Genomic DNA, 25,272 nt, shown 5'->3' on the forward strand with positions numbered 1-25,272 from the left:
GAACAAGATTTTTCCAGCCGGGCACGCGGCTTTTCAACAAAAGCCATTCTTCCTTCTCCCGCCCGCCTGCGCCAGACGCGCTGCTCCGGCCTATGGCGGGTTGACTAGTCGCCCTGACTGGTCCCGATCCTCAGGACGGAGCGGAAGGGGACGTGACCCAGTAGTTAGGCCCCTCCCACTGTGCAAAGGCTCATCCAATCAGCATTGGCTATATAGCGTGGTTACTGTAACTGACGTACGTAGGTTTGCCGGCCAGAGCTGGGGAGGAAGAAAGATATAGTGATACAAAGTATCTATACACTGATAATGAACATGCTGCGCTGTATAATGCTGCTGATTATCTAAACGGATAATAAACAGAATTTGCTGTATAATAATGATGAATGTAGATATATGAGATGAGTATCTATATACTGATAATGAACACGCAGTGTGTATAATGATACTGCGTATGTATATACTGATAATGGACACGCAGTGTGTATAATGATGCTGCGTATGTATATACTGATAATGAGCACGCCACGCTGTATAATAACGATAAGTATCTATACACTGATATTAAACATGGTGCACTGTATAGTGATGTTGAGTTTCTATACACCAATCAAAAAAAATAGAAGAAAAGTGGTTAGTCGCACACTGCTATACAGGCAATAATTCCAGCGTGGGCTTGGGTTAGCATGGAAAACCTCACCCGGCCCGGGCACGGAAAGGATTGACAGATTGATAGCTCACTCTCGATTCTGTGGGTGGTGGTGCATGGCCGTTCTTAGCTGGTGGAGCGATTTGTCTGGTTAATTCCGATAACGGACGAGACTCCTCCATGCTAACTAGTTACGCGACCGCCCGTGCTGAAATTATTATGCTGTATAGCAGTGTGCAACTAACCGTGTTTCTGCTTTTTTTGTGTGTGAGTATTACAACTTGAAGAACTTGGAGAGCATAAAAGTGAGTTTTTTCCTTTTTTCAATGTATCTTTACATTTTCTTTGCTTTTAAGTAGCGTGCAGGTCCAACTTGGGATTTCTGTATTGTTACTGTACCATTCGATGTTGGTACTGGACCTGGCACCTATACGTTCGAATTTATGTATTTATGGGTAAGTGCAAGTTCTAAATACTTTTTTTGAGTTTCTATACGCTAGCAATTACTATGCAGCGCAGTATAGTCATGCAGAGTATCTCAATATACTGATAATGCATTTACTGCACTGTATAATGATGCTGAGTATCTCTGTACATGATAATGAACACACTGTGCGTTATGATAATGCTAAGAAGTATGTACTGTATATGTGCAGAGTACGGCAGGGCAATGTGTACAGTACTGCAGAGCAATGTGCATATGTCGGTGCAGAGCTTTGTATATAGTCTTTGATGTGCAGGGTTTATAAGAGCAAAGTAGTCTACCTATGTGCAGAGCCCTTTCCCCCAGGTTACTGCAGAGCGTCCTAGGACATAGCCCGTAGGAGATGTCACCTGATATTAGAGCTGTGAGTGAGATTAAACCTGACAGCGTCATTAGTTCTACACTGTGTTTTCTAAATGCCAGCACCAGGGGGACGGAGGGGGAGTTATTGATATACGGCTGTTTATTTAAGAGGTAGGTGACCTGGGGAAAGCGACAGCTCAGTGACACCTTTCTGTCATAGAGGAGGGGAGCCTCTTAACTCTTAGTTCCGATAGGCTCTGGTTATGGTCTGGTTATTGTGATGGTTTGGTCATTGTGATGGTTTGGTCATGACGATGGTCTGGTCATGGTTGGATTATGGTGATAGTCGGGTCATGGTTTGATTACCTTATGTCTCCATTCTGTCACGCAGCTTAGTCTTGGCCACCTCAATAGGTCATGGTTTCATTATGGTTGGGTCATGCTTCTGGTTTTTGTTATAGTCATGGTTTGGTAACCTTATTTCTCCATGCTGTCACACAGTTCAATCCTTGTCTCCCTGTTGGCTTCTGGTTTGGTCATGGTCTAGTTACCTTGTACCTCCATTCTGTCACACAGATGATCTTGGCCTACTTGTTAGGTTATGGCTTTATTATGGTGATGGTTCAGTCATGGAGTAAGGATTTGGGAGTCACGCCGCCTTCTGCGCGCTCCCGCCCTAACTCCGTTCACGGGCGGGGCTCCTTCCAAGGGAACATCATCCTGCGCACACCAGTGACGTCACTAGGTACTGCGGGGGAAGGCCCCGCCTCCAGATTGCATCACGTATCAGCGGCGCGCGCACGTGATACTAATCACGCAGATCTAATCAGCTCCAGAAAATTCACCTGTCTCCTGCACCTAGCCTATCACTGCTTCCACTGAGGCCGCACCTCCGCTCCGCCTCTCCATAGGATTGGACAGTCCTGCCTATATATGCTCAGCTGTGCCACTGGCACTTTGGCTGAGTATAGATTCATGTTACCTGTTCTTTGCCTCCACAGTCTTGCCTTGCCTTGCTGAACCTTGCTCCGTGTACCGACCCGGCTTTGCTCTTGAACTTCGCAACTCTGGAATACTGACCCCGGCTACCTCTGACCCTCCGCATCTCTCCAACCCTGACCTCGGCACTCGGACAACGACTACCCTCCATTCTCCAACCCTGAATACGGCTAATAGTACCTTCAACGATCCGGACATCTCCTACTCTGACCTTGGCAAGTATAACGACGACTCTTACCTCTCCAACCCCGACCCGGCTACCTCGACCAATCTACACTCCAAACGTGCCCCCGTGGCTGTGGGTGATGTTTATACCCATTCCCACCTCAGTCCCGGGTCCCGCCTTGTTTGTGGTGAGTACAGCATTACACATGGTTATGGTTGGGTTATGGTGATATGGTTATAGTTTGGTTACCTTGTGTCTTCATGGTCAAGGTGAAGGTGATGGCGTGGTTATGGTTATGGTTTGGTCATGGTGATAGTCTTGGTGATGGTCTGGTTGCAGTTTGGGTACCTTGTGTCTCCATGCTGTCACACAGCTCGGTCTTGGCCTCCCCATTGGGTCGGTAGCCTCCCTTCTGGGTAAACTTGTTGCTCATGGTGGCTGCGGTAACAACGGCCTTGAGGCTCCGTTTGCGCTTGGGGACGTTCTGCTCCGGGTGGAAGAGGATGACGTAGACCTTTGGCATGTAGAGCATCCCCAGGGACACAGAGGCACTCAGACTTACCGAGATGGTCAGCGTCGTCGTCTGGATATGCATCTTGGGACAGGAGGAGGGGGAGGGGTGAGAGTGGAGCAGGGAGATAACCATGTACATTATTATGACATTAGAGAGAAATAGCCAAGTATGTAATCATAAAATCGGGGACAGAAATGTATTATTAGGGCATTTGGGACATCCGCCCATTATAGAGATAGCTATGCATGTTATAAAGTCATCAAGGAGCTAGCCATGCATTATTATGGCCATGCTCACCACCATAACATCGGAGAGATAGCCATGCATATTATTCTGACATCAAGAGAGATAACCATGCACCGTCACACCATCAAAACATCAGAGGAACAGCCATGCACATAATAATTACATTAGAAAGATAGCTATGTGCCATCAAAACATCCGAGAGATAGCAATGCATATTATCAAGAGAGATAGCCATGTGTGCCACCATAACCTCCGAGAGATAGCTATGCTTAGTATCATGACATCGGAGCGGTAGCCATGTGTATTACCACCACATCGTCCGAGAGATAGCCACGCACACCATCATAAAAGAAAGCTATGAGGAGCATGCGCGATGGTGAGGAGATAGGAGCCCTGACTAATGAGCTCCGCTCCCATCGGCACTTTTAACGCAAACTAAAGCAATAAAAATCAATTGAAAAGCGACTAAAAACATATTGTCGGTGACATAAACTTCCGAGGATGGCGGCAGGCAAAGCTACACGGGCGAAAAGTCAGCCAGTGTCCACATGCTTCAAAAGAAAGGGGGTAACCCCACCGGAGAAACCGGAGCTTCCCGCGCAGTCAGCCAATATGGACCCCGACAGCGATCCCTCCCTTGAAGATGATAGGGATGAGGAAACGGTCCGTCGTAAGGACTTAAAAGAATTCTGTGCCCAGATGCAGAAATTCTTTAAAACCGAACCGTGGGCTTTAAAGAGGGAGGTAGATGCGCTGGGCGAAAGAACTTATTCGCTAGAAAAGCAAGCGGATGAAACAGCCAACGCAGTCACGCAAAATACTGAACAAATCTCCACGATGCAGGATAAAATCAGACTGCTGGAGGACAAGGTGGAAGACGCCGAAAATCGTGACAGGCGCTGTAACATAAGGCTGAGGGGGGTGCCTGAAACTATCATGGACCCGGAGGACTTCACTAACAGCTGGTTGGAGTATGTCTTCCCGGACAAGCCGGAGTCCGAAATCTGGCTGGACCGGTGCCATAGGGCTCTCCGCAGCAAACCCCAAAAAGGGGATCCCCCCAGAGACATAGTGGCCCGCTTCCACCACTTCCGTACAAAAGAAGCGGTCTGCAGACTTGCCAGGGAAGATAGCTCCTTAGAATTTGAAGGAGTTCAACTTCAAATATATCAGGACCTAGCCCCTGCCACCCTAGCCAAACGTAAGGCATTCACCCCTATAACTAAAACACTGAGGGAGAACAACACCAAATACAGGTGGCTGTTCCCATGCGCCCTCATGTCCATTAAAAATGGCGTTGCACATACCCTAAGAAGAATCGAGGACGGAGAGGGATTCCTAACTGGGCTGGGTATTCCAGGTCCCTACCAATGCCCCCCTCGCCCATCCTCAGGGAGCTCGGCGACCACCACGCCCGTCTGGAGCCAAGCAGGGTCTGCCCGCACTCATGCTAAACCAAAGGACGGCGTAGTGCCCGAAATATCAAACCCCAATGAAGCCTAAAACACATAATTCCACACGGCCCTCCATCTAACACTGTCTTCAACCTGGAAAAAATATACCCAGCGGAGGTTCCGGAGCCTCCCGAAGCACACACAGACTTACCTGAGGAGTATCGGGTGGCTGAGAGGTCTAAGAGGGGGCCTTTGGACGGAGCAGACCTACACTCGACTTTGGAGCGGCAGCCATCTTGCGGAGGTCCTCACCGGTCTCGAGCGGGAAGCATAATGGCTTTCGCGCGCTTGAGACGTGACGTCATCGCTGGGCACCCTGTCATCGCGAGATCTACGACCCCCTAAAATGACGTCAGAATAGCCGGTCCTCAACACAGAGAACAGACGTCTCATCTCTACCAGGACGGAGCAGAGTTGGAGGAGAGATGGGACAGCAACATCTCTTCCTCCAACCACTCAAGACCCCCCAATTATAACATAAGCCCTTATATTTCCCCATATTCTCCCCTCTCAGCCCAATAAAAAAGCCATCCCCACTATTGAATAACCCCAAGTCATTAAAGCACTCTAGATATGTCACCCCATATTAGTATTATGTAAATCTATATATATATATATTAGTATGTATATTAGTATGTATATTATTACATAAATTATTATGACTCCATATATAGGATTTAGGACTATATAGTGACATACAGTGACATATTCTATCATATATAGTGTAATATATTAAAGATAGCTTACAGGGATGTCGAGTAGGACAAATAGGTCTGTTAGGCAGATAGAAGTTGGATATAAGTTATATACGTTGTAGATGTTGTAGATGTTGGGTTTGTTGTAGGTATGCTATAGGAGACACTTATATCAGACACCGACTATGTATATACAAGATATAAGATATATGATTTCTGATAAGTGCGTTACATATAATTAGGATATATATATAAGTTATATTGATTTTATATTGATTTTATACGATCCATACCATACAAGTATCATATGGATATACACAGGTTATGTTGGTTATATTAGTTACATATTAGTTACATGTTTATCAGAATAGGTAATTAAGTTAGGATTACATGATAAGTTAAACATATAAGCTGAACATGCAATATATCCAACATATCCAACAGTAACATCTTACTCTATCCCCTAATTAGAAGGATCAACTGGAAATAAGGGTGTGCAAGACAGGAGATATGATGGACATATGATATATGCTATATGTTTTACCGGTTTTGACAATTAAATGTTATTATATTAATGTCATTGACATATGGTTAGTCACAGTTGCAAAGTTTTACAACATATTGAATGGTGCCGGGGGAGCACCTCTCCTTCGCACAGATTTCGGTCCCCAGATTTAACGGTCCGTTTTCAAGACCCAGGGTGGTCGACCTCCATGTTTGGAGATTGGCCCATTCTTATGGTGGAACCAAACGTCCCACCCTCTGGGCGCTGGAGCTACTCTCGGGGGCCCCCGAGATGTGCTCTTGTATTGTGTTCCTCCCTTGTTGTTTATTTTTTTCGCACCTTTTTCGTTTTCTCCTATCCCCGTTCTAATCCTCTCGTTGTTTCCCTCGTATTGTTTACCTATCCCCGCCCTCTCCCTCACCCTCCCCTCCCTACGATGCACGGTCCCCAGCGGGTTCATCGTGATGGCATGGCAGGTATGGACACATTCGAAAGAAACCACGAGAATAGCACCGAGTGTAAGTACACAGATCACCCCACACACCATCTCCTGTACCATAAAATATGGCGTTAACATTAATCTCGCATAACGTGAAGGGCTCTAACAGCCCGATCAAAAGAAAGCTTGCTTTTACGGATTACATGAGAAAAAAGGCGGAGGTGTTGTTCTTGCAGGAGACACACTTCAGTAAGAATAACTCCCCTAGGTTTCTAGACAAGGGCCTTTCCCAATTCTACACGGCCTCAGCATCAGCCAAAAAGAGAGGAGTAGCCATTTTATTTCATAATACCATCCATTTTGTGGCCCAGACAATCAAAAAGGACGCGGAAGGTCGCTTTATCATCATAACTGGAACAATCCATGAGCAGCCCATCACATTAGCCTCTGTATATGCACCCTGTGTTCAAGAGGCATCTTTCTTTGACAGATTCTCCCGCTTGCTACACTCAGTAGCCAAGGGTTATATCATAATAGCTGGAGATTTCAATATTACATTGCATTCTGCCCTAGACAGATCAGTGGGAGGCGACTCGGATAATAAAAAAGCACAGGACGCCCTACGCAGTGCCTTGAAAGGCAATCAACTAGTTGATATATGGAGGGAACTCCACCCTACATCTAGGGACTATACTTTCTACTCCCACCCACACACATCATACAGCAGAATCGATTATCTCTTTGTTTCGTGCCACTTGGTTCCTAAGGTCACTCATACAATGATCCATGATATGTCATGGTCTGACCATGCACCAATTGAGCTTAGGTGCAACAATATACAGACCAATCGATCAGGCGCAAACTAGAAACTTAATGAATCTATCCTCAAAATACCCAAAATATGCGATACAATTGATCAAGAAATAGCTCAATTCTTTGAGATAAATACAGGCTCTGTGGAGTCCCATACAGTATTATGGGAGGCTCACAAAGCAGCTTTAAGGGGCATACTAATCAATACTACGGCCAGGAGAAAAAGAATAAGGGACTCCAAAATTCGGACGCTTCAATCCAAATTACATTCCCTGTTATCAAATCACAAGAACAACCCGGACCCGATCACGACACAGGAACTGAAAGACACAAAAATTGAATTAAATATGTTATTGACTTCCCGGGCAGACAATTCCTTATGTTGGTCTAAGAGGAAGTTTTACGAAAAAGCAAACAGGCCGGATACGATGCTAGCTCGAGCATTAAAGGATAGGCAATCTAAGTTTAATATCCAAGCTATACGCTTAAAATCGGGTACACTCACGGCCAACCCTAAAAAAATAGTAGAAGAATTCGGTTCATTCTATGGTTCCCTTTACGATGGAAAGAAAGTGGCACATAATAACAACACGAGCAGTGCACTGAGAGATTTCTTAGCCAGCTCAAAACTGGAGAGATTGACAGAGCTAGACAGAGAAGCTATGGGCGCTGACTTCACATTAGAAGAAGTGTCGCAAGCTATCAAGGAGCTTAAGCCATCAAAGGCACCAGGCCCTGATGGCTTTTCGGGGCTTTACTATAAGAAATTTTCCGAGTCACTTGCCCCGAGGCTGCTCCAAATGTTTAATGCTATCTTAGCAGGAGCCCCTATTCCTGAGGACATGCTACGAGCGTCTATATCACTTATACATAAACCTGGCAAGGATCCGCTCAATTGTAAAAGCTATAGGCCAATATCTCTAATTAATACTGATATCAAAATATATGCTAAATTATTGGCCAATAGATTAAGTCTCATCCTACCCAGACTAATACACCCAGATCAAGTCGGTTTCGTTAAGGGGAGGCAGGCAGCGGATAACACCCCGACGATTTATTGATCTGTTGGAATTGGCTAACAAAAATAACACACAAAGCATGTTATTAAGTCTGGATGCAGAAAAAGCTTTTGATCGGATAGACTGGCCATACTGTACTTAAAAGAGACGCTCGCGGCATTTGGCTTCGGAAATCGGGTGAGTAGAGCGATTATGTCACTATACTCAGGCCCAACCGCCAGGGTCATACATCAGGGCTTCCCCTCGGTCCCATTTCAAATCCAGAGTGGCACAAGACAGGGATGCCCTTTATCTCCCCTCCTGTTTGCCCTATGTATTGAACCCCTCGCGGCACGAATCCGAGATAGTCCGGATATCTCAGGGTAAACGTTTATTCCCAATCGCATAAAGCGGCCCTGTACGCTGATGATATCCTATTAATCATCTCCAAACCCCTTATTTCATTACCTAACCTGTTCGACCTACTAGATAAATTCTCCAAGGTCTCAGGTTTCAAGATTAACCAATCCAAATCTGAAGCTCTGAATATCAACCTCCCTACACATACGGAGAAATGACTGAAACTAAATTTCAATTTTAACTGGCAAAAGAATTCAATAAAATATTTGGGGATCCATATCACCAAAGATGCAAAAAGCATCTATAAAGCAAATTATCCCAAACTGATTTGGACTCTAAAACAAGACCTAATCAGATGGGGTCTTCCAAGAAGATTTCTTGGATTGGAAGGATTCACAGCGTTAAGATGAATCTACTTCCCCGTATCCTATACCTCTTCCAGACATTACCTGTGCCACTCAAACTGAAGGACATACTCTCACTTCAGTCTGGAATATCTAATTTTATCTGGGGAGGTAAAAAACCGAGAGTAAATAAATTGACTATGAAGAGACCTACCTTAGCTGGTGGCTTAGCGGTACCCTGCCTGTTATCATATTTTAAAGCGGCTCAATTAAGCCAGATCATACAATGGCATTCCGACCCCAAATTAAAAAGATGGGTAGAGCTCGAACATGCGGCTTGCTTCCATTTAGAGCTTAACAATCTGATTTGGCTACCTAAAACATCAAGGAAAAACACTATTTTACCGCTTACCTCAATGGCTAACTCCATATCTGTTTGGGAAGTATCAAGATTAAAAAACTCACTCACCTCAGTAAATTCTCTGATGTCACCCATTTGGAATAATCCTAGCTTTGCACCGGGTCTTATTGGTCACAATCACTCAATTTGGAAACAAAAAGGCTATGATAGACTCAAAGATCTGGAGGGCTATGATCTAAAAATGAAATCTTTTGACCATCTCAGACTAGAAAAAGACATTCCCCACGCTGAATTCTATAAATACCTCCAGCTCAGATCATTCTATAATAAATTCGCCCCATACCCCCCATTGACGAATTTTGAAAAGCTCTGTCGGGCAGAAACCGACACTAAGGGACTCATATCTACGATATATGGAGAGGTAATCGAGTCTGCAGTTTCAAGGCAACAATCACCTTCATTCCGTATCCAATGGAAAGAGACCTAGGGGAGACCCTGGACGACGAAGAGTGGAATACTATATTCCTGGGAGCCGCAAAAAGTTCGATATGCACCACACTGAAGGAGAACGCATATAAAGTTCTTATGAGATGGTACCTCACCACACTCAAATTATCTAAGTTTGTACCAGGGTCCTCCCCATTGTGCCCTAAACAATGTGGAGGAACAGCTGACCTGTTACATATGCTGTGGTCTTGCCCGCTGATATCCCCGATATGGGAAAAGATCAGAAATTGGATCCAGAGAATATTCGATCTCACTATTCCCCCAGACCCTTGGCTGTTTCTTTTGAACAGACCTCTAAAGGGCCTATTAAAATCACACAATAAACTAATTACACACTTTGCTCTAGCTACGCGGTGCGAGATCGCAGCATTATGGAAACACCCCGATATTCCAATTATCCCAAAGATTCAGAATCGTATTTGGTTTATCTGCCAGATGGAAAAGTTAACGAGCTTAGTTAACGACACTGGCGACAATTATCTAAAAGTCTGGGCTCCCTGGCTAGCCCAAACAGACATCCCTGGGGTAGAGCGTAACACAATTTGGCTATAATAGTGATAAATGCGTTCTCCTTCTAGGGCATGAAAACCAACCCCACACCTAGAACCTTATACTCCTTATGCCCAATCATTTAAACTACCGCAAGGCCACGTTAGTTGATACACAACCCTCACGCCATCTCGGTGTTCCCTGGAGGCAGATGTATCCTTATCCTCGGACCCCCTTTCCCTCTTTCAATCCTCCCACCCCCTCCCTTACCTCCCCCCCCCTTTTTTTTTTCTTCACCCCCTTTTATAACAAATATCATTTTACCCCAGTCCCTTACAATACAAATGACGAATCCCTCTCACGTGGTTAAGTAGGGCTCGAAAAACCACGTGAGCTTGTTATGCTTATGTTATTGTATATTCTATGCTATCCCGCTCAATGTGCACCTGATGTGTTTGTTATGTATATCATGCATTTATTTATAATAAAATACAAGTTATAAAAAAAAGCTATATGTATTATCCTGAGAGATAATCTTGCACTTCCCAACACACTTCATTCACCATGACATCAGAACAATAGCCATCCACACCAGTCCGAGATAGCCATGCGCACTTGCCCAGCCCCCTACCTTCTCTGCAGACTGGGCAGTGCCGAAGAAGATAGGGATGAAGGCCAGCCAGACGATGCAGGTGGTGTACATTGTGAAGCCAATGGGCTTGGCCTCGTTAAACGTCTCAGGGACCCCGCGAGTCTTGATGGCATAGACAGTGCAGGTGACCATGAGGAGCATGCTGTAGCCCAGCAGGCAGATGAGGGACAAGTCTGAGATATCACACTTCAACACCCCTCGGGCCAGCTGGGGGTCCGGAGTGCGCTGATTCTCATAGTCCACTAAGGGCCTGGATGGGTCCACCAAGAACCACACCAGGACCCCCAGGAGCTGGATGGAGGAGAGGCTAGCAGTGATGACCAGCTGAGAGGATGGGCTGATGTAACGGGGAGCACTAACAGACCTTTTACCCTGCTCAAAGATGCGGTAGATACGGTTGGTCTTCGTGAGTAGGGCAGCGTAGCTGATGCTCATCCCCAAGCCCAACAAAACCCTTCGCAGGGAGCAGGTCCCATAGCCAGGCTGGGCCACCATGATAAAGGTGTTGACGTAGCACAGGAAGATACCGGTGAGCAGGACGTAACTCAGCTCACGGCCAGATGCTTTGACGATGGGAGTGTCGTTGTAGCGTATGAAGGTGCCCACCACCAGGATGGTGGCCATGATGCCCAGCACGGCTAGGAGAAGGGGTATCACAGCCCACGGAGAGCTCCACTCCAGCTTGATCACAGGGATTGGGGTGCAGAAGGTGTGGTTGGGGTTGGGACGCATGTGGAGGGGGCATCGCTTACAAGTGAAGGCATCAAGCTGGTGCTGGTAGCCGTCACATCGCTCGCAATGCCAGCAGCAGGGGATGCCCTTCACCACCTTCTTGCGTTCACCCGGGCGGCAGGGCTGGCTGCAGACAGAGGTAGGGATCAGGGGGAAGAGGAGGGTGGAGGAGGGCGAGGAGGTTCCCGGCCAGTGCATGCGGTCGATCTTTGGGGAAGGGGAAGAGAAAGGGATGGAGGGTGAAGGGGGAGAGAAATAAAAAGGGAGGGAGAGGAGAAATGAGGGAGAGAAAGAGAGGGGAAGGGAGGAAGAGAAGGCAATGAAGGAGGGACAGATTAGAGAAGGGTAAAAAGTAGAGTGATAAGGCAGAGATGGAGTGCAATAAGGAGAGAGGAAAAGGTATAGGAGAGTAATAGAGTGGAAGAGGAGGCGATGGAGAGAGAGTTCAGAAGGGGGAGGGGAAGTGGCACAGGAAAGGATGGAAAAACAAAGAAGAAGATGACAATGTGAGGAGCGAGGGAAAGGGGAGGAGAGAAGAAAGAAAAGGAGAGAGGTAAGGGGAGATGGAGGGAAATAAGGGGAGGGGAAATGATAGAGGAGAGAAATAGAGCGAGGGAGAGAGAAAGAATGAGAGGTAGTGAGAACAGAGATAAGGAAAGAGTTAGGGAAAGACAGAGAGATAACAAGATTAACCCTTTACCCTGCCAGACACCTGCAGAGTTGCTCCACTTACGGCCAGCCAGAGCACTAAAGAGTGTCGCTCCAATAACCTCTCACCTTGATGTGCAGGTGATCTGCCCACTGTCCGATGATCCTGTACTCAGTACTGCCGTTGTGGATCTGGTACTGATAGATTTCGTAGCGCCCAGGAGCATCACCATTCTCATTGAAAGTCACCGGGGTCCCCGCGATACCTGCAGGGGGGCAGACACTTAAGGGCATTAGTGGCAGGTACTCTGGATATTAGTCATAGGTACTCAGGGCATTAATATCAGGTACTCTAAGTATTAGCCACATGTGCTTAAGATACTAGTGCCAGACATCCGTTGTAATAATGTATATCACAGGTTCTACTCGTATCGGTGGCAGGTATTGAGCACATTTGTGGCAGGGACTCAGGGCATCAGGGTCAAATACATGGGGGTATTAGTCACAGAAACTCAGGGCAATACCCACAGGTACTCTTGCTACCAGTTCCAGGTACTCCCTTTATTAGTCACAGGTATTTATGGAGCCAATGGCAGGTACTCTTGGTATTACTGGAAGCCACTCATCGTATCAGTGTGAAGCTACTCAGTCACAGGTACTTGGGGTATTAGTGTCAGTACTCAGGGTATTAAGGTTGAGCAGGTTACAAGTTCGAGTCATACTTTCAAACAAACTTTTGAATCCAAGCAAAAAACAAGCAAAAGCCAGAGAACGTTTCATCCCTCTTTCTTTTATGAAACTATGGGAGATATTAAAATTTGCAAACAAAAAAATAAAGAGAACCTTTTTCAAAAGCTTAACGGTCAAAAAGGTTGACAACATTTTCCTGCATAATGTCGCTTTTTCCCCTATAATATTTAAAAAATCGACTAATTAGTCACAGTTATTCGAGGTATTAGTCACAGGTACTCTTGGTATTAGTCTTTGGGTATCAGTACTCAGAAATTGATCCCCTCACCGGTGAAGTTGACACTGCGGATGTATTTCAGGAGTTCGGTTCCGTCCACAGGATCCATGCGGCTGCAGAGGCCTAGGCTGCCGGGACAGACGGCGCGGTGCAGGGCGTGCAGAGCGTGGGCCATGGAGTAGACCGCGTCTATCACAAACTGCACCTTCCCCTCCTGCTCGTACGTAGAGTCCAGGCCAATCCGCTCACGGTCTGAGGAGCAGGGGGCGGGAATTACATCCCAAAAATAACACCCCATAAACTGCACCTGAATACTACAGCCTATCAATGACCCCAAAACGGCACCCTGAAAGGGATACCCCAAAAACCATGGTCTAAATAATTTCCCCCCCCAAAAAATTGCATGCTTGAAAATGACACACCCAAAAATTGCATGCTGAATACTGCATCCCAAATATTAATCAAATAAAAAAGGTGTGTATTTATATAGCTGTGTATCTGTTTACCTGCATGGCTCTGTAGCTGTGCGGCTGTATAGCTGCGTAGGTCTGTAACTTTGTGGTTGTGTATCTGTATATCTATATATATCTATGTGACGGTGTATCTGTGTTTCTGCATGACTGTGTATCTGTATATCTGTCCATCTATGTGACGGTATGTGTCTGTGTATCTGCTTGAGTGGTTTATTGTAAACCCTTTCCTGCACTATTTAGTGTTGTAGATACAAATCACATTTACACTTGTTTATTTGGTTCACTGTAATAGCACTTTCACTTTTCACTGGGAGGTTATGAGAGTGTTAGAGCGCCATCCATTGTTTTTATTATACAGTACAGTAAGGCTAAGGCCCCGCTCCCTCAGTCAGCGCGCCCGCACTGCAGACAGGCGGCGCGCTGACAGGCACAGACCGCGATATGCGGTCTGTAGGGAGCCGGGAGCCGAGCACATTCCCTGAAGAAGTAGTTAATTCTACGAAACTAGTTGGATGTAACATTCTATTGCCTTATATCTGCTTACATTGGCCTTTGTCTATGTGTTGGCCTGTCCTGTTTTTATTTCATCCTGTGTGCTGTTTTGGACACTTGTGAGAGACTCTGTAAGACTGTTCAAACTTCCCTATTGAATCCACCACTGCTGTGAAGACAGCAGCAAGCTGCGTTTTAACCTCTGTGCAGAGGATACACCTGCCGAGGTACAGGAGCAGCTTCATATCGGCTAGGAAGCAGGAGCGATTTCACCGAGCCCCAGTACCAGCTGCTGAACCTGGCTGCATGAAGGGAAATCCCCTTGGGAGTGAAAAGACTGACGTCCTGCCCCAGAATCAACTGAGCTGCAGCAGCAGAGGGAAGCAAGCACCTGAATCTACAGCTAACAGCCGAGTGGTAAACAGTGTGATACACACTACATGCCTTTTACCAACCTTTTTTATGTACGCAGATATATTACCCCCTTTTTAATTCTATAATATATTGTTGAATTTGCTTCACTATTTGGCGTTGTGCGCTGTTTTCTTTTGTTTCCATTCAGCTAGAGACAGGACCTGAGAGACAGACTCAGCTAGAGACAGGACATGAGAGACAGACACAGCTAGAGACAGGACCTGAGAGACAGACACAGCTAGAGACAGGACCTGAGAGACAGACTCAGCTAGAGACAGGACCTGAGAGACAGACACAGCTAGAGACAGGACCTGAGAGACAGACACAGCTAGAGACAGGACCTGAGAGACAGACACAGCTAGAGACAGGATCTGAGAGGCAGACACTGCTAGAGACAGGACCTGAGACCAGGGCCGTCTTAACAGCATTATAGGCCCCCGGGCAAAGCAGTGCACTGGGCCCGGCCTACACAACCACTCACAGGAATAAACATGTAAATTATCGATAAAATAAACTTATATTTATTGGTACCTCCAACAAAACCGTTAATTGCCTCCCGCGAATCCGTTACAATGTTCTGCTTCCATAACATTGCAAGCAATAAAAACGGCAAAATGTCTCTCTGTAGACGGACGTTCACAGAGGTACACAATTAGGAGGCTTTATAATGTGAAATTATAATAGGCTTTATTGTGCCTGTTCCTTTTCATCAGGAAATTATTCAAACACAGGGGGGGGAACAAAGCTTCCATTCACTTGGGAGTATTTCTAGTGAAATCCTATGCAATTAGTTCACATCTCCATTAGTTAAGCATGCCTCGCAGCCCCAAAACATATAGCATGAAAATAAGCAGATATAAGCAGTCTCTTAAGAATAAAAGTCTTATCTGTTTCTTGGAGGGAAAATCTTCTCACTTCCTGGTTCAGCTTCAGGTGTAGTAGTTTTCCCTGTGTCTTGAAATCAGCTCTGCTGTGCAGAGCTCAAGACCGGTCAGCTCCAAAGGTCAGCTCTCAGTCAGAGCTAAGGAGTCACTTCCTGTCTCAAAGGCAGGCTTTTTGTAAACAATCAAATCAGGCGGGTGGTGTTTAGTAATTAACTACCACACTGCTAGATTAAAGGCACATTACTGAACAGGGATAAGTCCCCTGTTACATACCTCCCCTGTTTGTGGGAAGCTCAGGCTTACCACGGCCAAAGCCCATCCTTCCACTCTCATTCTAGATATCTCTGTGACTTGAATGAGAGTGGATGGAGGAAGAGAACCCTCTGTCCCGCTGGGATTGGAGCCCTTTCTCCAGTTTATTTTTGTCTCCTCCCGAAGATGCTTGAGATCAGCACTCCTCAGTCGCTTGAGGAGGACTTTTTCCACGTAAAGTTTTTTTATCGCGTGCGCGGTCTTGAGATTTCTGTTGCGTCGGGCTCTCCTCTTTTTGTAGACAACGTGTATGGCAACAGTTGTAGAGCAGTTAGGACTAGCCCTTAGAGTTATCTGCTCTTGAAGTGGTCTTTCTGCAGCTTCTCCACACCACGGTGTCGCCAGTTCAGCTTCTTTGGGACTGAGTTGCACCTCCACCTCCTTTTCCAGAGAACGTCCTATTTTCTCAGCTTCCTCAGCTAAGGATTCTTCTGGCTTTGATTCTGCACTCCTACCTTTGTTTGTTGCCTGTTGGGCAGCTGTAGGTTTGGCTAGTGCTTTCTTAGGTGGCTCAAACTTCATAATTTTGTTTTGAAGTTGCGTGGAGTCCCCAACTCTCACTGTACCCTTGTCCTCACGGGCATTAGTTACTGTGGGATACTGGTGCTTGGGCAGAGCCAATACCTTTTTCCGTATTGGAGGAATCTGTATCAGAGTCTCCTTCATATTCTGGAGCTCTGTAATTTTTGTCGTCAAGGTTGCCGCTGCGTCTGTTTTCTCCTTGGTATACTGACTCAAGGGAATGGAACAGTCTCTGTCTCTCCAGCTCTTGCTCCACTTTCTGAGCCTTCTCACGCTCCCTCTCATACAGAGTCACCTGGTATCGAAGCTCCGCTTCCAACGATGCTCTGAAGACATACAGCGTGGCCTTTAGCTCCTCATACTGCTCTGTGGGGACGTGCTGGGTATTCAGACGTTCCTGCAGCGCTTGTACCTCTTTAGCAGCCTGCAGTTTTTCTTCCTGTAGCGTTTGCTGCTTCTCCTCAGCATACTGGAGGTGTGTATGCAGACCTTGCAGTTGGTTCTGCAGTCGGTGCTCTGCGTCAAACTTTTCCTTGACTTCTTCTGTTAACTGAAAATTTTCTTCTTTCAGTTTTAAGTTTTCTCTTTTTAATCTTGAATTTTCTCCTTTTTCAGTCTCTGTATTCTTCAGGGCCTCTTTGCAGTCCTCCTTCCATTTACGCACATCTGCTTTGAGAATGACACTCTCCTGGCGTGAGACTTCCTTCTCTAGGTTGAGGGTCTGAAGCTCCTTCTGAGAGACTTTGAGATCTGTTTCAAGATTACCAATAGTTTCTTTAGCAATGTCCAGCTCCTCAGTGAGACTGTGTAGTTCCTTTCTGGAAACTTCCAGGTCTGTGCGGCAGCTGTTGGTCTCATGATGTGAGGCATTCAGCTCTATGCGAAGAGTGTGAACCTCTTGCTGGAAGACTGTCATCTGCTTCAGTGCCTCCTCATACTTCCGCTTTAGCGTAGCCACCATTTTATCAGATTGGCTCTGCTTTTCCTCCATGGCGGAAATAGTAGCCTTTGCAGTATCTAGCTCAGTCTTGAGATCCTCCAATTCGGTCTTGGCCGCAGAGTAAATTGCGAGCACAGTCTTCTGTAGCTCAGCATTATTTTTTCTCTCCCTTTCCAATTCTTCACAGAGTAGACCAGTCATGCCTGGCAGCTTGCAGTGCATCTTCAAGGCTGGTCAAGGGATCGTCACTCACTGGCTAGGACTCCACCTCCCTGGGATTGTTGGCCGAGGGTTCCTCACTGTTGGCACCGGACAGACACTTCTTTGGGGTACACGACTTCTGCCTTGGGCCCTCTGGATATTCGGTTACCCGCGAGACGAATTCTCCATTTTCTCTAGGCTGCAGGGCAACTCGGTCCCCCTTTTCCTCCACAGGATCTGCGGACGTGTCTGTTCCTTCCACGGTAAGTGAAGAACTGCTTTTCTTTTTCTTTTTCCGCCTTTTTGATTTGGATGACACCGTCCCTTCAGGGATATTGGGGTCTCCATCTTCATTTGAAATTTTAGCAGCTTCATTATATACACCAGGCTTTTCTTGCAGCTGCTTTAGCTGACAGAAATATTCAGTGATCCACTGCTCCCGCTCTGTCTCCTGCTGATCATATTCATCATCAAAGGGAGCAGTCTTTTCTTTTCGTGCCGAGTTCAGGCACCCCCACCATTCTTGGGGTGTTTTGTGGGTGTGACTCGGTTCGGGTTCCCCGTAAGAGATGTCTTCCTCTTTATTGGACTGGAAAGGCCACTCTTCCGTGGGGTAGGGTTCATTACAGGAACGCTGCATCTTGTCCTCCATTTTTAGGCTATCAGGTGTAATTTTCTTCCTGACCTCAGGAGGCGCTATTGCAGCTGTTGCCACTGTATTTGCTAGAACCCCCAATTGTGGTAGTCCTACAGATGGGCATATTTTGCTTGTAGAGGTCGTAGCTCTCACAGGCATCTCTGTAGACTTTTCTTTCTTGGGTAATTTTTTTTTTCAATATCAGCAGTACTGTGCATGCATTTTCTTTTATCAGGTATACAAGATGTGCAGTTGCTAGGTAAAAAAGTCTATTTGCTATACACCATTTACTTGGTAGGTGCAATCCCTCCGCTTCAGCAACAGAATTTGGTTTTCTGCCTGAGTTCAGTAATTTTCAGTCTCATCTTTGGGTATTATGGCATTCACACTTCACACTTTGGGTGTCTGTTTTGCTCCCAAGATAATAGGCATACTTTTTTACTTGCAGAAAAAAAACATTCTTTGCAGTGGACTCAAGACTCAGCAATTGGCTTTGAAAAACCTTTTCCTTTATAGGGCAATTTTACACTCAGCATTTGTTTGCTAAAAATTCCCCTGCTTCAGCACAGTCTTGTATCAATTTTCACACTTTTCTGCATATACTCCATTCACAGCTGGTAGTCCTATGCGGTGTGGCAACCTTTATTTGCAAAATCAGTACCACTCGTGGGTCACCATCTGTATTCACTGCTTCAGCAAAACTTTTGAAAACAACAAACACCTATCCCTTTTAAGGGCTGACTCACTTCTTGAACCCTGACTATGGCTGGAAGGCAAAACCCCTATTTCAATGATCATATTACGCTTTGTGATAGGCAAATAAAGTTTTAGCTGCTTCAGCAGTCTCTCTCCTCTTGGGATTGGGGCAAAGAGTCCATCTGTGGTTTTGTAAGTTTCAATGCAGTGTAAGTTTCAGTGGTGTGTCCCTTTAACTCTGATCTCTGCTGCATGAAGTTTTTTTTTTTTTTTTTCCTCAGACTGTTTGTAGGCAAAAAGCATAAAAAAAATTTCACATAAAAATCTCCGGTCCTTTTTAACTACAAGGACACCTCTTGTCCCACCTCGGACACCAAATGTAGACGGACGTTCACAGAGGTACACAATTAGGAGGCTATATAATGTGAAATTATAATAGGCTTTATTGTGCCTGTTCCTTTTCATCAGGAAATTATCCAAACACAGGGGGGGAACAAAGCTTCCATTCACTTGGGAGTATTTCTAGTGAAATCCTATGCAATTAGTTCACATCTCCATTAGTTAAGCATGTCTCGCAGCCCCAAAACATATAGCATGAAAATAAGCAGATATAAGCAGTCTCTTAAGAATAAAAGTCTTATCTGTTTCTTGGAGGGAAAATCTTCTCACTTTCTGGTTCAGCTTCAGGTGTAGTAGTTTTCCCTGTGTCTTGAAATCAGCTCTGCTGTGCAGAGCTCAAAACCGGTCAGCTCCAAAGGTCAGCTCTCAGTCAGAGCTAAGGAGTCACTTCCTGTCTCAAAGGCAGGCTTTTTGTAAACAATGAAATCAGGCGGGTGGTGTTTAGTAATTAACTACCACACTGCTAGATTAAAGGCACATTACTGAACAGGGATAAGTCCCCTGTTACACTCTCGCGAATGCAGACGTGCCAACTCTCCGCTAAGTCGTAATGTTTCTCCTTCTACCGAGTTAGCGGGAGATTTGAATGTTGAGGCGGGTGATCGGAAAATTAATGTTAAATTCTGGTCTGTGCATAGATTAGCATGGGGCCCCTATGCTCGTGGGGCCCCCGGGCAACTGCCCAGCGTGCCCATGCATTAAGACGGCACTGCCTCAGACACAGACACAACTAGACGGGACCTGAGAAACTGACACAACTAGAGACAGGACCTGAGAGACACACACAGCTAGAGACAGGGCCCGAGACACAGACTCAGCTGGAGACAGGACCTGAGAGACACACACAGCTAGAGACAGGGCCCGAGACACAGACTCAGCTGGAGACAGGACCTGAGAGACACACACAGCTAGAGACAGGGCCCGAGACACAGACTCAGCTGGAGACAGGACCTGAGAGACACACACAGCTAGAGACAGGGCCCGAGACACAGACTCAGCTGGAGACAGGACCTGAGACAGGGCCTGAGAGACACACGCAGCTAGAGACAAGACCTGAGAGACAGACACAGCTAGAGACAGCATGATAAGATAGATAAAGTAAAATAGAGAAAGTGAGAAAGAAGAGAAAGGGAATAAGAAATACGTAAATAGAAATAAGCAAGGAGAAAAAATAGGAAAATAAAAATTCAAGTGATGAGAGCGCGAGAGAAAAGGAAACTTCAATTCACCACTGGTCAAGAGATCAACAGAGACAGGGACATGCTATGTGTATATATATATATATATATATATATATATATATATATATATATATATATATATATATATATATATATATATATATATATATATATATATATATATATATATATATATACACACACACACAATACGAGAATAGAAGATATCGGCACTCCTGTAGTAATGCAATAATAGAGCATACGTTACCAACGGTGAGGGTGGCAAAGAGGCGACAGCACTCAGCAGGTATCAAAACCGATAATTCTATTAGGAATACTTGTACATAGAACCATGTGCAAGTATTCCTAATACAATTATACAATTATCGTTATAACATGTGAATGCGCTCACAAGTAATATTTTTATATGCAATATTTATTATTGCATACTCATTCTTTATCTTAAAATATGAATATAATTACAGCTATTTAATCACAGCCTCTAATAAAGAATGAATGAAAAATATCTCATTTTCTTTCATTGTGTTTTTAGAAAAATACTCAGCCAAATCAGATTGTTCTCCCTACAGCGTGGCTGTGTATCTGCGTGGCTGTGTATCAGTGTATCTGTGTGGCTGTATGTGGTACCGGTGTATCAACATGTCTTTATCTGTGACTGTCTGTCTGCGTGGCTGTATATCGGTGTATCTGCGTGGCTGTATATTAGTGTATCTGCGTGGCTGTATATCGGTGTATTTGCGTGGCTGTATATCGTGTATCTGCGTGGCTGTATATCGGTGTATCTGCGTGGCTGTATATCGGTGTATTTGCGTGGCTGTATATCGGTGTATCTGCGTGGCTGTATATCGTGTATTTGTGTGGCTGTATATCGGTGTATCTGCGTGGCTGTATATCGGTGTATCTGCGTGGCTGTATATCGGTGTATCTGCGTGGCTGTATATCAGTGTATCTGCGTGGCTGTATATCAGTGTATCTGCGTGGCTGTATATCGGTGTATGTGCGTGGCTGTATATCGGTGTATGTGCGTGGCTGTATATCGTATATCTGCGTGGCTGTATATGAGTGTATCTGCGTGGCTGTATATCGGTGTATCTGCGTGGCTGTATATCAGTGTATCTGCGTGGCTGTGTATCAGTGTATCTGCGTGGCTGTATATCAGTGTATCCGCGTGGCTGTATGTCTCTGTGGCTGTGGAGCTGCATGGTTGTTTGTGGCTGTGCGTGGTTGTGAACTCACTAGTGCACTTCCTTCCGTGGCCCCCCCTACGCAGTGCATTCCGGCTCAGCCTGCAGTGGAAATTCTCCTCCCAGAATTCAGCAAACCACACATTTCTCCTGTTATTATCTAACGTCCGACTGCTAAAATAGCGATCAAACCCTGAGAGAGAGAGAGGGGGAGGAGAGAGAGAGGGGGGGGGGAGAGAGAGAGGGGGGGGAGAGAGAGAGGGGGGGGGGGAAGAGAGGGGGGGAGACAGAGAGAGAGAGAGGGGGAGAGAGAGAGAGAGGGGGGGAGAGAGAGAGGGGGGGGGGAAAGAGAGGGGGGGGAGAGAGAGAGAGGGGGGGAGAGAGAGAGGGGGGGGAAAGAGAGGGGGGAGAGAGAGAGGGGGGAGAGAGAGAGGGGGGGGAAGAGAGAGAGGGGGAGAGAGAGAGGAAGGAAGGGAGGAAGAAGAGAGAGACAGGTGGAGGGAGAGACAAAGCAGGGGGGAGTGATAGAGAGAGGGGGCAAGAGAGAAAGGGGGGAGGAAAGAGAGGGAAGGAGATAGGGAAAGGGAAGTATAGTAATAGAGAGAGAGAGTTAGAGATATTAGAGAGAAAGAGTTGGAGAGAGTCACAAAAAGACGGAGAGAAGGAACAGAGAGGAAGAAAGAATGAGACAGAAGAACAGAGAGAGAAAGAGAATGAGAGAGGGAAGAGAGAGAGAGAGAGAGAGAGAGAGAGAGAGAGAGAGAGAGAGAGAGAGAGAGAGAGAGAGAGAGAGAGTTATGTTAATACAAAGATGGCGAGAGAGTAACACATATATTAACACAGAGAAGAAGATGGGGGAAAGAGAAAGATGGAGAAGAGAAAGCAATATATGGCGTGAGAGATACAGAGAGAGGAGAGAGAGAGAAAGGGCTGGGCAATAAGGGAGTAAGGGAGGGGTAGAAAGAGAGACAGAGAGATGGAGTGAGACAAAGGGACAGAGATGGGGAGAGAAAGAGAGAGGGAGAAGGGAAGAGACATGGAGTGGGATGGAGGACAGAGAGGTGAAAGGACAGACCTCTGACTGATGCCCTCCTGGGCAGGATAGTAACAGCGCCCTCTGCCACCTCCTCCTGCTGCAGGACCGGAGAGATCTTGGAGCCCCAACTGTCCGAGCCAACCCACATGAAGTGCCTGGTCTGGTTAGCTCTCCTCGCTGCTGCCAGCACCCGCCTAGATGGGGGAAGGAGGAGGGGCAGTGGGATAGTGAGAGAGACAGGGAGGGAATATGGAGGAGGGGGGGGCGGAAAGGGGGGAAACAGTATTGAATATTGTTTCAATATTCCTTCATGGGGTGTTTTGTTGTTACAGCTTTGGGGGCGGCTTTGCCTTGCTGGCTGTGGGTAATTATTGAGGACTGTTCAGGTAGGTTGGTTCAGGAGCCACTTGATGGATGCTAAGTACCCCAGCGTCAAATGACAGGGTTTACAAGGGAATATTTCCGCTGTAACTTGGGAGGTCCCTTATGGGGTGCCCGTTTGGTTTTGCGGCAAGGTGTTTTTAGGTGGTAGCACCCAGCAAGGACATTTGGTTTTACTGTTGGTGAATTTGCTATCCATTGGTTGTTAAATAAAAACTGTGGCCTGTTTGACACACACACACACACACACACACACACACACACACACACACACACACACACACACACACACACACACACACACACACACACCCACTGCATCTTATACATTGCATAACATGCACACAATACATTTTACACAGTGCTGCACACACAGCATCTTACACACTGAATCGCACACAGTGCATCAAATACACTGCATGACAAACACACAGCATCTTGAACAATGCATCTAACAAGTATAACATGGTATGTTCCATAGTACCTGTTTCTCCCCACATACTGTATCTGCTAAGTAAGTCCTGTTAAGTTCCAGGCATTAGCAGGTTAATCTATTTTCCAGTGACCCCCCCTCTGCTTCCCTTGAAAGTGAAGGAAGGTAGGTGGTGATTCATGGCCTGTGTACAGCCCCTTGTAGGTGGGTACAGTCCATGAGCCCGCCCATTCCAGAGTTTTCTAGGGGAATAGCTAAAAGTTAGTAGGTCTTTCCCTCTGCTCTTCAAAGAGTGAGGACGGAGCTGTCAGTCTTCCCCATTGCGGGGAAAGCATGCTCACTTTAGGCCGGCTGGCCTAGAGACCAACAGGATTGAGCCCCTACTACCGGGCATGCACCATCCAGAGTTCCTGGGACTTTTGGAGAACATGATTTGCTGCAATGAAGAGCTGCTGCAGCAAGTACTACAATAAATACAGTTCAAAGATACCTCTGCCTCTGGTGTCAGTTCCTGGGCAGGAGGGGTATAGGAGTGCTGTGATGGGGGCTGACACTCACACCCCGTGGGTTCCATCACAGCTGGAGGCGCTGAAACCACCGAGAACAAAGAACCCAGAGATCTGTCGAAGCCTGTCCTGTTCCTGTCTCATTACCAACTAGCAGACGACTCAGTACTCCTGAAGCCTACAGGTATAATACCACACACCTGGTAATACGCCTATCTCCCCAGCACTGGTCCCTATGTGAGATTGTGGTGGTGGGGGGGAAACCGTGTTACACAAGTATTGTGTGAGTGTGATGCATCTTATATAGTGTATTACACACACACTACCTATTATACAATGCAGCAGACACACTGCCTTTTGTACACTGCATTACAGAGCCCTTTCCGCACAGATTTGCCGGCTTTGCTATTCTGTAAGCCCTTCTCGCAGGTCCACACCATAAAGGAGCGGTTTCATTCCGAGCGGAATTGCCAAAAAGGCTCAAACCCCCATTTTTTGCAAACTAGCTGAATCCAGTAGCTCCATTAAGTGCAAAAGGATAAACCGCTTCAAACCATTCGCATTTTTTTGGAGAGAGACCCCTAATTTAATAGTCTCATACTTTATGAGGTGTGGGGTGTGATTCATTTAAATATACTTTGCATATCTCATTAGCATATATCCCAGGTACCTCAGGTATGTTCCTTTTTGAGCACAGGTGTCTCTTCACTATGTTATTTGGAGAGAGATTTAAGGATATATATACATCTCTCTCTCTCTCCCCATCTCTCTCTCTCTCTCTCTCTCTCTCTCTCTCTCTCTCTCTCCCCATCTCTCTCTTCCTCTCTCTATCTCTCTCTCACAACAAAGTATAATCCGTGTGGATTGGTTGCTTAACCATGCATTTTGTCCCTTTTTATAGACACGGTTTAAACAACACAATATGTAATACAGAATAAGGCTAGTTGTCAAATTTTATTCCGTGACTTATGACCATGTCAAACTGCAATTTTACAGGGAGAAACGCGCGGCTACTAGAATGTGTCCTACTGTGTATAACACACACTGCATCTCATAGAGTGCGCCTGACTGCATATTTTACACTGCATCACACACACACTGTATCTTCTATAATGTATCAATTACACTGCACATTGCATCTGATATACACTTCATCTAACAAGCATCTTACATATAGTGCACTGCACACACACACTGCATCTTGCACACTTTACACACACCCACACACACACAACCTC

At 46.0% G+C, this 25,272-nt stretch overlaps 1 protein-coding gene across 8 annotated transcripts in view; it reads right to left on the reverse strand.

Moving 5' to 3' along the window:
- Window positions 1-25,272, reverse strand: part of GRM4 (glutamate metabotropic receptor 4) — a 77,077-nt gene that overhangs the window by 2,030 nt on the left and 49,775 nt on the right. For 4 of the 8 annotated variants that reach the window (XM_075614030.1, XM_075614036.1, XM_075614037.1 and 1 more), the window contains 7 exons: window positions 22,754-22,908; window positions 21,731-21,871; window positions 13,374-13,574; window positions 12,485-12,621; window positions 10,955-11,914; window positions 2,947-3,193; window positions 1-258 (listed from right to left, as the gene is read on the reverse strand). The exon at window positions 1-258 is cut by the window's left edge and continues 2,030 nt beyond it. In XM_075614030.1, coding sequence (XP_075470145.1) covers window positions 209-258; window positions 2,947-3,193; window positions 10,955-11,914; window positions 12,485-12,621; window positions 13,374-13,574; window positions 21,731-21,871; window positions 22,754-22,908 — 1,891 coding nt within the window. In that variant the 3' untranslated portion in view covers window positions 1-208. Of the gene's footprint in view, window positions 259-2,847; window positions 3,194-10,954; window positions 11,915-12,484; window positions 12,622-13,373; window positions 13,575-21,730; window positions 21,872-22,753; window positions 22,909-25,272 lie in introns of all 8 variants that reach the window. The other 4 variants (XR_012803826.1, XM_075614033.1, XM_075614034.1 and 1 more) reach the window with 4 other exon arrangements.

The sequence above is a fragment of the Ascaphus truei genome, chromosome 9 (genome assembly GCF_040206685.1).
Source record: "Ascaphus truei isolate aAscTru1 chromosome 9, aAscTru1.hap1, whole genome shotgun sequence".
Lineage (NCBI taxonomy): Eukaryota > Metazoa > Chordata > Amphibia > Anura > Ascaphidae > Ascaphus > Ascaphus truei.